The 12,332-nt window shown below is 53.0% G+C and overlaps 1 protein-coding gene across 2 annotated transcripts in view; it reads left to right on the forward strand.

Moving 5' to 3' along the window:
• LRP5 (LDL receptor related protein 5) overlaps positions 1-12,332 on the forward strand; it is a 104,572-nt gene that overhangs the window by 37,115 nt on the left and 55,125 nt on the right. For both annotated transcript variants that reach the window (XM_084750590.1, XM_084750591.1), the window contains exons 3-5: positions 1,371-1,568; positions 3,751-3,947; positions 4,756-4,887. In XM_084750590.1, coding sequence (XP_084606716.1) covers positions 1,371-1,568; positions 3,751-3,947; positions 4,756-4,887 — 527 coding nt within the window. The remainder of the gene's footprint in view (positions 1-1,370; positions 1,569-3,750; positions 3,948-4,755; positions 4,888-12,332) is intronic.

Consider the following 12,332-nt stretch of genomic DNA (forward strand, 5'->3'; position numbering starts at 1 on the left):
GATGATGATGATGTGGGTGTGTCATGGCACACCTGTGGAGGTCAGAGGGCAGCTTTCATGAATCGGTTTCTCTTTCCACTTGTAGAGGCATCGTTTTTCTTTGCTCTTTTGCTGTGCTACACCCCATCCTGCTTTGTTGTTGTTGTTTTTTTTTTTTCTGGTTGTTGTTTTTTTGAGTTATGGTTTCTCTGTGTAGCCTTGCTTGTCCTGGACTCGCTTTGTAGACCAGGCTGGCTTAGAACTCACAGAGACCTGCCTGCCTCTGCCTCTGGGGATTTCACTTTGTACTTAAGACTTGTATGCTTGTGCAGGAAGTGCCTTTCCCTGGTGCGCTATCTCATCAGCTCAAATATGTGTGTAAATGTATGTATGTATATAGAAGTATATACTTAAAGGTTTTAGTTTTATGTGTATGGTGTTTTGTGTGTGTTTATGTACGTGCACCGTGTGTGTGTGTGTGTGTGTGTGTGTGTGTGTGTGTGTGTGTGTGTAGTGCCCATTGAGTTTATAAGAAGGTGTCAGATCGCCTGGGAGTGGAGTGCCAGAGGGCCGTGAGCCTCCATGTGGGTGCTGGGCACCGATCCTGCAGGAGCAGCCAGTGCTCTTGCTGCTGTTGAACCATCCCTCCAGCCCTTACAGTTTGTATTATATTCTTTATTCTTTATACAGTTTATATTATGTATATGAGTGCTTTAACTGCATGTACACCTGCACACCAGAAGAGGGCATCAGATCCCTATATAGATGGTTGTTGTGAGCCAATTGTAGTTGCTGGGAATTGAACTCAGGACGTCTAGAAGAGTAGCCAGTGCTCTTAACCACTGAGCCATCTCTCCAGTCTGTTTATATTCTTCAGAACATGTTCCTCAGGGCTGGAGACTTCTCTTCTTGGGGGCCTCAGTTTGGTTCTTAGGACTCACTTTGAGCAGTTTACAACCAGCTATAACCCCAGCTCCAGGAAATCCGACACTCTTTCTAGACCCACCAGGTACCTACGCGCACATACACACGTTGCCCTCCCTGCTTCCCCCAAATAAAATAAGTACAAAACAACAACAACAACAAAACAAAACAAAGAGCCTAGGCGTGGTGGTGGCACATGGTTGTAACCCTAGCACTTGGTAGGTGGGGGGAGCAGTGGGCCCAGGCCAGCCTTAGCTGCAGGAGATGGAGGTGGTGGTGGTGGATGTGTGTTCTTGTTTCAAGCCTTTCAAGCAATACTTGTCTCTATTTTATTTCCTTAACATAAGAACCTAGACCGTGTCCACTAGTTATTTCTCCCAGGACTGATGGGTGAGCTCTCAGGCCTGTGCTGGGACCAGTCCTCAGCTGTGTTTGTGTCTCTCCTCTTGTCCCTGCCTCCTTAATAGGTACATGTACTGGACTGACTGGGGGGAGGCACCCCGGATCGAGCGGGCGGGGATGGATGGCAGTACCCGGAAGATCATCGTGGACTCTGACATTTACTGGCCCAACGGACTGACCATCGATCTGGAGGAGCAGAAGCTGTACTGGGCTGATGCCAAGCTCAGCTTCATCCACCGTGCCAACCTGGACGGCTCCTTCCGGTGAGTGCCCGGTGGCCAAGGTGCCCTCCCCACTATACCCTGTTGCCCCCAGGGAGTTGAGGTTCCTTAACTCAGGCCTCGGGTTCTTCCCTGAAGCCCCAAAGGATTGCTTGGTGACTTTGGGAAAGAACATGGGTACCACGCCTGACGTCACAGCTGATGTGACTGTCTCCATAGCAATATATTGAAGATTCCTTCCAAACTGCGTAGGAAGGAACATACGTAGCGCTCTGAGAAGGCTGGCTGTGCAAGCCTGACTGCTGAGTTCAATCCCTGGAACCCACATGGGGGAGGCAGAGAACCAGTTCTTGAAAGTTGTCCCCTGACTTCCACACAGGTGCTGTGGCACTCACGTAGCCACCCATGCACATACCACACACACAGTATTTAAAAGAAAAAGAAAAGAATACACCTGATCCATATCTGTGCCCAGTTTTTGCCTTGAAATGAGTGAGAAAAATCTCACTGTTCAGGGGATGGAAAGGTGGCTCAGTGGTTGCCAGCACTTTGGTCTCTTGCAGGGGACATGAGTTCACTTCCCAGTCATGCTGGGAGGCTTATTTGGCGCCCTCTTCTGGCCTCCCTAGGCAACTGCACTTGGATGCAGCTACCTGCACACAGGTACACATACACATAAATGAAAATAAAATAAATCTGAAAAACAAATAAGAAGCAGTGGCACACAAACAGTAATCTTAGCACTCAGGGAAGCAGAGGCAGGCGGATCTCTATGAGTTCAAAGCCAGCCTGGTCTATAAAGCAAGTCCAAGACAGCCAAGGCTACACATAGAAACCCTGTCTGAGAAAAACCAAAAAAGGAAAAGAAGTTCAGTGTTCAGGCTGTTTTGGATTTCAGAGTTGCTGGACAGGGCTTGGGCCTGGCTGGGCTGGGACAGTCCCTGCTGCCTGTGCTCTGCCCCTGCCATAGTATCTCCAGCACAGCAGAAGCTGTATCTCCAGTCTTGCTAGAGAGCTGTGCGTACAGTAGGTGCTTGGTCAATGAAGGAAACAAGTGGATGAATAAGGAGCCCTGTTCTCCTGCCTGGTGGTGGCTGTAGAGCTCTCGGGTCTGCTCTGCGTATCCCTGGACCGTGCCTACACTTGTGACACAGCTGCGACCTTTGTGCTGGGTGAGGGGTAGCTTACACCATGACCGAATATTACACGCGGCGTTGACATCAGGTCCTGGGCCCCTCATGGGAAGGTTGATGTGATTCTTGCACTGGAGGAGCTCTTGGCTTAGGGGCTTAGGACTGCTGCTAGGGGTTCCCCTGGGGGCTTGGGTGAGACTGGGAAGGCCTACTTGCCATCCATGTTGGGATGATGTCCAGCCTTGTGTCCTGTCTTCTGTGGGGATTGGGTGGGGACACTCACAGGGTAGCCTGGTCAGGGTCTGGTCTGGCATTTGGAAATGAGGCCAGCCCGGGGACACTGAACTGTGGGAGCAAATGATCCCAGAATGACCGAGACTGGCCCAGAGTCTGGGAAACAACTAGCCTGGGAGCCCTGGACCCGGGGTCATGACAAGAGGGCAGCAGCTCATATAACGATGAGAGGTAACTCTTCCATAGCACCAGCGACCAGGACAGATACTAGGTCCCTCAGTGTTCTGAGCAACCCCATATCACCTCCTGGGTGATCATCGACAGGGAGTTCCCAAGGCCACACAGATGGCCAGGGCCGTTAAGCGATCGCCAGTTGCTGGCTGCGTCTGTTGCAGTCTATTGCCAGTGTTCGTAATCTCATTAAACATGATGTCCACTCTGTGGGACACTCTGAGCGCAAAGGACTCAAAGCGTTTCCCTGCTGTTGTGAGCTGCAGGACAGAGCACATCTGGCTGCATTAGCAGGAAGTTATTTGCACACCAGGGCTGGGGACCCAGGCTTCTCGGAAACTGTCTCCAGGTGTGGCTGCATGTTTCCCTCTTCTCTAGGGGGCCAGTTCGTCCCTTTGTCCGGGGACATTTATGTTTCCGTCACAGGCGTGGGGGCTGCCTGGGTGTGGGCAGTGCCCATGCACACCTGGAAGGGTTGGCTGGAGTGGCCTGGGTAGGTGTGCTCACAGCTGCTCTCCTTCGGCGGGGTCTGTGCTGGCCTCCCCCGTGGGGCCTCCAGAATGGGGTAGGGTTGGCCAGAGAGAGGGCTTCTCTCGACTCCCCTGCCTGTTTCCTTTCTGCTGCAGGCAGAAGGTGGTGGAGGGCAGCCTCACTCACCCCTTTGCCCTGACGCTCTCTGGCGACACACTCTACTGGACGGACTGGCAGACCCGCTCTATCCACGCCTGCAACAAGTGGACAGGGGAGAAGAGGAAGGAGATCCTCAGTGCCCTCTACTCACCCATGGACATTCAGGTGCTGAGCCAGGAGCGGCAGCCTCCCTGTAAGTGTGTGTGCGCGTGCGTGCGTGCACTGGGGAGCGGCAGGGGGTAGGCAGGGGGCGCGGGCACATCAGCGGATGCAGGCAGGGTAGCAGGTAGATAGGAGGCACCTAGCCCGGATGGGAGCCTCAGCCAGGTCACTGGGGCAGGATAGGGTTGAGCAGGAGGGCAGAGTGAGGCTGAGCCGGCTCAGGCAATGCAGAAGGGAGCAGGTAGATAGGGCTAAGCAGAGACCAGACCAGACCAGACCAGGCCTCTGTCCTGCAGAAGCACGTATGCACAGAGGCCACCCCTCCAGAGAAGTGCAAGCTGGCCTAGAAGGAAGGGAGCCTGGGGAGGGGCCTAAGAGTGGTCACCCCGAGCGTGTGGATGGAGCCTGCTGGGCGATCAGGAGTCCACCAAACCGGGGCTCCCATCCAGACAATTTCCGTAGAAGCATGGCGGCAACTTTCCTGGGGAGAGTGGTTTCCTTTCAAAGTTTGTCTTCTTGTTGGCTGAGCTCAGGGTGGGGAAGATGTTCCCTCAGGGGCAGGGCAGGTTTGGGATGGTTTCTGAGAAACTGCAGAACCGCTGGCGAGGCTGAAGGCCCTACACGTGTGTGGTCAGCGGTAAGGTAGGACTAGGAGGGCGTGGGGGAAAGAGCCTTATGTCACGAGAGGGTGGCGTGGTCTTGGGCCAGAGGGACACCTGAGGGCTGTCCTGCAGGACGCACGAGGAAGCGGTGGGTACGGCTTCTCTGGGAATGAGCGGCAGCGCAGTGGAGCTGTTCCTTATCTTGCGATGCGGCTTTCTGCTTGTCTCTTCTTCCAGTCCACACGCGATGCGAGGAGGACAACGGCGGCTGCTCCCACCTATGCCTGCTGTCCCCACGGGAGCCGTTCTACTCCTGCGCCTGCCCTACTGGTGTCCAGTTGCGGGACAATGGCAAGACGTGCAAGGAAGGTGAGGCAGAACGCTTCAGGGACAGGTGGGGCCCGGCCTGCTGGGGATGGCTGTCCCCAAAGTAAACATGGCAGCCTCTTCACCAGTCACTTAGCAGAGACTCCAAGCGTTGCAGCCTCTGGGGCTGGGGTTCATAGTCAGCTCTGCGCTGTGTTCGGCTCGTAGACCAGCTTTTTGGGAGTCACGGGTCCCTCATCAAGAAAATGATAAAGTGCTGAGCATGTCAACATATGATCACACCCTAAAAGTTCGCTGTCCTGAGTTTTAACCCAAAGCTGTGAACTGTAAACTTGAGAGGATGCCAGCATTGGCGGCTGCTGCCCAGGGCGCGAGCCTGCAGTGTGGTGCCCCACTGCGCATGCCTCTTCTGTACTGTTTTAGTCCTCTGGAACACAGTGTCCACGAGCGTTGTGAGTGCAGATATGGATTGGGTTTGCTTTTGCTGCATCTTTGTTGTTTTTTTCCCCTTGTGGCTCATTCACCTGAAGTCTTGCCTCTCATTAACACCCTGTGCGAATGTGCGTTCCAGATCAGCCGTATTGAATGTTTTCTTTCTCATCAGAGAGATGGTTCCTTTTTTTTTTTTTCTGAGACAGGGTCCCTCTGTGTTAGCCTTGGCTGTCCTGGACTCACTTTGTAGACCAGGCTGGCCTTGAACTCACAGCAATCCGCCTGTCTCTGCCTCTTGAGCTGGGATTAAAGGTGTGCACCACCACCGCCCGAAGTTCCCCCTTTTTTAATATATAGTTTTTCTTTTAATTTTCTTTTCTTTTTTGGAGATTATAATTACACAATTTTCCTTTCCTTTTCCTTCCTTCAATCCCTTCCCTATGCATATATACATACATGCATATACAGACATGCATACATACATATACTTATATTCTTAAATATAACCTGCTCAGCCTCTATAATGTTACTTTATACAGTAAAGTATGAAGTATAAACGAAGGCTGGTCATTTTGTATGGGATAGCCAACGTGAGCTCATCCCTGGGGAGCACTTTTCTCTTGCTCTTGGTGCTCCTTACTGTAATTCTTTGTGTAAGGATGAGGCTTCCTGGGCTTCCCTGCCCACTTTAGCCTGTCTGTTGCTGTTGTTGTGTTTAAAGACAGGGTCTCACCACATAGCCCTGGAACTTGTTACATAAACGCGGCTGACTTCAGATGTGTGGAAATCTGCCTGCCTGGGCCTCCTGAGCGCTGGGATTAAAGGCATATGCCACATGTCCACTGATTTCCCTCTTTGATTCACACTCCTGGTATCTTTTGGCCTAGGCGTCACTTTTCAGCATTTGCTGCTTCTGGGATCCTGGTGTCATTACCCTGCAGTAGGCAGCATTCTCACCACAGGGGAATGTACTTCCTGCCGTGGTTACCCTCGTAGCCCCTTCTGGTGCCCATGTACGTAGAGTGTGCTGCCTGGCTTCTAGACTGCTAGGAGGGGAAAGACTCCAGAGTTAGGCTGGGATGTGCCTGAGTGCATAGACTGCCTACCCAGCACGCATGAGGGCAGGAGCAGGGGAGCACAGGACAGCTCTCTGGGTTGACTCTGGCTGGGGTGAGGAGCAAGGCCATCCTGAGGCTGGTCCTCCCTTTTTTCTTTTGGGGACAGAGTCTGCTTCCTGCACCGTTGTCCCCACTCCACAGGAAAAGGCAGGTGACGCAGCCGCCTTCCAGCACGCCGTCCCCTGGTGTCGGTGTTTTCGGGTGTAGGGATGTACTTGCTCTTCCCTGGCTGCTCTTCAGGCACGGGGTGAGACTCTGAGGGTTTCCTGGTCGCTGCTGTGTGCTCTGCAGCGTGGAACTTAGACTGTAGATACCTGTGGCATTGGGGACCAGGACAAGCAGCTGGCCCTGCCCTTTCTGTGGGAGTCAGGATCCTCTGTGACTCCCGTGTCCAGAGATCACATTTCCACTTTCCTAAGAGCCCTGTCTCCACTAGATGTGAGAGGCACGCCTAAATTGGGGGGGGGGGGCGGGGCGGGGATGCCAAGCACACAGGAAAAACAGCATCTTGTGCCACTCAGAGGCCTACTCTGGTGGGAGTGTGTGACAGGCTAAGGGCATCCCTGTAGTTGCTGTGGACTTCTGTATGCTAAATCAGATTTTTCCACTTTGGTTTCAGATGCCCTGACTAGGGTGTTCTGTTAAAGGAGGGAGATGTTTCCAGATGAGGTAAAAGGCGTGTGTCCTAGTTAGGTTTCTGCGGCTCTGATAAAAACCACTATCACAAGCAACTTGGGGAGCAAAGGTTTATTTGTCTTTTAGGTCATCGTCCATTATGAAGGGAAGGAAGTTAGGGCAGGAACTACAGCAGCGTCTGTGAAGGAACCCTGCTTCTAGCCTGCTTCTCATGCTCGCTTCCTCTCTCCCTCCCTCCTTCCCTCCGTCCTTCCTTCCTTTTTGTAAGATTTATTTATTATGTATACAGTATTCTGCCTGCATGTACACCTGCACACCAGAAGAGGGCACCAGATCTCGCTACAGATGGTTGTGAGCCACCATGTGGTTGGTGGGAATTGAACTCAGGACCTCTGGAAGAGCAGCCAGTGCTCTTAACGGATGAGCCATCTCTCCAGCCCCTCTGCTTTCTTATATAACCACGGACCACCCATCCAGGGATGGAACCAGCCATAGTGGGCTGGGTCCTCCCACACCAATTATTAATCAAGAAAATGCCCCATAGACTTGCCTCTATGGTAAAGGCAGTTTATTTTTCTTTTTAAAATCTTACTTATGTTTTGAGAATTTTGTATACTATTTCTCGGTAATATTCTTTCTCTTCTTGCAGCTCCTCCCAAGTCCTCCCCACCCAACTGCACACTAGTTCTCTCTGTTAAAAACCTCCCCTCCCCCACAAACCATTGAGTCTGATTGGTGCTGGCCAGCTACTCCTGAGCATGAGGCTTGCCCTGGAGTGTGGAGTTTCTCTTTCCTAGAACCTGTCAGTCACAAAGAGCCTCTTGACTTTGGCCTCTTGATGCCTACGCCCCCTTCCTGTGCTGTCAGCTTATGTGTGCCTCTCACCTTCCGTGTCTGGAACATGACGTTTGCACCGCCCCTGCCCCGCGCAGTCTCTCTGCCTTCTCTTCTGCATCATTCCCCTGCGCTTAGGGAGGAGGGGGTGTGAAACAGACGTGCAGCTTAGCCGGGTGTGGTGGCGCACGCCTCTAATCCCAACACTCGGGAGGCAGAGGCAGGCAGATCGCTGTGAGTTCGAGGCCAGCCTGGTCTACAAAGGGAGTCCAGGACAGCCAAGGCTACACAGAGAAACCCTGTCTCAAAAAAACCAAAACAAAACAAAAAAAGAAAGGGAAAAAAAAAAGGACATGCAGTTTAGGCCTGATTCCTCCAGTTTTGGGGACATTTTTCTCAATTGAGGTTCCCTTCTCCCAGGGTGACCCTAGTTTTTGTGTCAAGTTGACAAAAATCTAGGAAGTAACGGGGTACGCCCCAGAGTTTTGTCTTGTGTGAGAATATGGGACTGTGGGGCAGCCGTTTTCTCTAAGGAATTCCCAGCCGTGTCTCCTGCAGCACTTCCTCTCTGTCCCGGATCCCTCGGACAGTTCCTGGGCTGCTAGGATGGGGAAATCAAGATTTAAGAATCCAGAATTAGGCTGGGATGTACCTCAGTTCACAGAGTGCTCTCGCCCAGCACGTGTGAAGGCTTGGCTTCAATCCCAGCACCACACAAATCAGGTGTGTTGGTGTTGGAACACGTAATTAGTACTAGCACCCAGTGGGTGGAGACAGGGGGGTTAAACGCTCAAGGTCAGCCTGGACTGTATGAGATCTGATCTCAAAAAACGAGGAGGACAACAGAATTAAGAGCTTGGTCCCAAAATGCAGCATGCAGATTTGAGGTGCTTCTAAAATATTTTTTAGGTGTCATGTTTCATAGGGGATCTGCAGATGAGGGGGAATGGGGTCTCCTTGGAGGACCTACACAGCCCCACGGCTCTCAGTCTGCGATCAGGCCTTAGTAGGGGTGGGCCACCAACGGTCTAAGGGGACAAGCCATGTCTGGCCACCCATGAACTGTGTCTGTTTTCTTTGCAGGCAGTGAGCATCCCTTGGTGTGCATCACTTTGCATGCTGCAGGGTCAGTGCTAGGTAGAGTACAGAGTTTGTCTGCTAAGATGCCCTGTGTACTGATCGTAAAAACCGCTAGGCGACGTGACTGGTTATGGGAGTCATGAGACCAGTAAATCCTGTCATCTTCGCTCGGTTGGTGGGTCCCGGTGGTAAGAGGCTTCCTGCAGGTGTCTCATCAGTGGGAGTCAAAGGTGGCTAGAAGGGCCTGTGGGTGTCAGGTGGAGAGATCTCAGAGTTGGGAGTGACCAGGGGCTCCCTCAGGGTCTCCTCATGCCTAGGGCATCTGTGAGATCTCAATATGTTGTCCATTTGAGGCCAGATGGGGAAACTGTCCCACATGGGAAAGCCACATGAGTAGCTTGCCCAGCCCAGAGGGCAGATCCATCGGAATGAAGATCTGGAGAAAGGCTGTGCTGGGAAGGTGTCGTGGCTTTTCCCTCTTCAAGGAAAGCGGTGATGGGCATGTGGAACCCGGGGACGAGCGGTGGATGGCATGTCTTGTTCTCTGACTAGGAGCGTAATACAAATGCCGCTGATGGGAAGGAAGCTCTCTGGCTACCCTAGGGCACCCACCTGTCAGCATCTCCTAGCCACCCTAGTAGGCTTTAGTGCTTGTCCCGGCTGTTTGCTTTGAGGCAGACCCAGCCGCCCTGTGCTCCAGGAAGGGCAGGAGCAGCATTTTATGGGGTGGTGGAAGGAAGGACTGACTGCTTGGCAGGTACAAGCTGGACTTGAGATTGAACTTGAACTAGAACCCAGGCAGGCGCTCAGATTTGAGACCCAGAGAGCAATTCTTCCCAGGATGTTTGGAATCAAGCTAGGTGGTGTCGGGTTGCGGTGACAGGGCTGGAGAGCCCCGGTGAGTAGACTCGGAGCGGGGAGTGGTGACCCTGGGGATTCAGAATTTAGGTGGCTCCCGTTTCTACGGACTCAAGGCCAGTGTTAACCTCCGGTAGGGGCAGGGCCCTGGCTGTCACTGGACCCCAGTGACACAACAGGTTTCTTAGCCAGCCACAGGCCTGATGGAGAGGGGATGGAATGTGGCTAAGTCTGCCCCTCTAGGTGGACACATCACAGGTAGGAGCCACTGCCATAGCCACCCCACCCCACCCCCTCCAGTTTGGTGCCGGAGCCCCGGGCGTGACTGCTGGATTCCTGGACTTCACTTGATGGAGTTGGAGATGAGAGAGCCGTGCTTTGTCCTGAGTGTGAGCAAATGCAAGCCAGACTTAGAATCTCTCTTGAGGCAGGGGCCTGAGGTGGTAGACCTGTCAGGACCCCCAGTTAGTGGGAGAGTAGTGGGTGCCCCATAAACCGGGGGCAGAAGCATCAGATGCTTGTGTGGCCAATGCCTAGTGGCGTGGGAGTGGCATCCCTCAAGATCCTGAGCTGCTTTCTCCTCTCTGAGGTGAAGAGAGCAGAGTCCGTCGTCCCCCCCCCCCCTTAGCGTGGCTGGATGTTGAATGAAAGGCTTTGTGTATGTGGATCGGGGAGGGGAGGGAGCAGCATTTGACAACAAGTATTCTCCTGGTCACTCTCTCTACGGAGGCAGAGGTTCTCATCTGAGTCCAGAGTGCTATGATTCACTCCGTCTAGATAGCTGGCGTGGTCTGGGGACCCTGTCTCTGCCTCCTAAGTTTTGGGGTCACCACATCTGCCTGGCATTTTTACATGGGTTCTGAGCATCTAAACTCCTGTCCTCACACAGAACAAGGCACCCACTGGGCCATCTCCCCAGCTCTGATCTTCCTATGTAGCGTAGGCTAGCCTGGAACCCAATATGTAGCCCAGGCTGGCTTCCAGTTCATTTTTCCTGGTTCTGCTTCTCAAGCACTGGGGTTACAGGCATATGCTATCATGCCAAAAAGAACTTCTCAGATTGATTGTGTAAACACAGACTGCGGACCTGTCCTTTGAGCTCAGGAGCATTCGGGTCCTGAGGCTCTCTGGGCAGGTGACATTTGTCTTTGGGGTCTTTGCTTCCTGTCCCCCATCTCTTCTGAGGTGAGACCAGCAGAGTATGTTCCAGCAAATAGCCTGCTCCACTCAGCTCACGGGGCTCTGTGAGGCCTGGAGTGGCTGTTGTGGGTTTCCATAGGCCACGGTGACTCTCAAACCTAGGAAGCTGGAAGCTAAGAGCCCTGTGTGCTTGGCTTGGGCCGGCCTTCCTCCCTGCCCCCTCTGGATCGGCCTCCACAGGCAGCTGGCTTTGGTTTCCCCCATGTTTTTCCAATTATGTGGAATGAGCTAAAAACAGCAGTAGCAGGGGCCTTATTTGGGAGTCTCCACTGCTGTCTGTCCTTCTCAGCCTGCAGCTCCCCCACTGTCAGCATCTCAGCGTCCCGGTCTTTGGGGACCCCTCACCCTGTTGTTCTGACTTTTGTCACCTAGACTTTGGGGCAGTGACTTAACAACACGTGTCCTACCACTTAGGGCCAGGAATTAGCAGACCAAAGGACTTTGTGACCAGGCAAAGCTGGCCACAGGACCTGCCTGCTGCCGAGGGTCCTCTGGACAAGGCCTGGCAAGCAACAGGATGGGTACCCCCCACCCCCACCCCCCCATTTCTCCAAGACATAGTTTTAACAGATGCTTGACTGTTGGGGGCAGTCCGGTGGGGGCTGCTGAAAGAACAGAGGGTCTCACTGTTGGGTCTGATGGGTAGGTGGGACAACTGGAGCTACTTTGACTAACCCTCATGTCTGTCCGTCCATCCATCCATCTTTCCACCCACCCAGGCAGATTAGCCAGATGGGCAGGCAGCCCTCAGCCAGGGCCAAGAATAATGGGCGGGTTTGTTCCCAGAGTCTGGCTGGCTAGTCACTTATCAGGGAAGTAGGTCAAAGGGAAAAGAAAGGAGGTCCTGTGGGGGGAGTCTGCACTGCAGCCTTGATTGGCATTGACTTTGCAGACAGAAGGCAGCTGCTGTTCTCAACCATGGACCGTGAATTTTTAATAGCAAGAAAATTGGATTGCACGATCCAGGAGACGGCGTGGTAAGGCTGTATGTTAGCCATCGTGTTGTGTTTCTGTGTAGCTGGGGTGTAACTACATCAGAAACACATACTTTGTGAGCGTCTGGTCAGATCGGCCCTGACAGTTGATATGTTTGTGTAACTGCCGCTTAAAAAAAAAAAAAGCTAGAGAGGGTTTCATCAGTCGGAGAAGGCCCTGAGGCCGCACTACGAGGCAAGCAGCTCCTCCCTGCCCTAAGGGACACAGGCCATATTCTTAGAAAGGAAACTTTGCCTGGGGGTCAGGGCACAGGCCAGCTACCAGTTGGTTCTTTCTGGCTGTGGTGAACAGCGTGGCATCTATTCCACAGACTGACATTGTGCTGTAATCACC

Source organism: Acomys minous (assembly GCF_964271855.1).
Source record: "Acomys minous genome assembly, chromosome: 2".
Taxonomy (NCBI): domain Eukaryota; kingdom Metazoa; phylum Chordata; class Mammalia; order Rodentia; family Muridae; genus Acomys; species Acomys minous.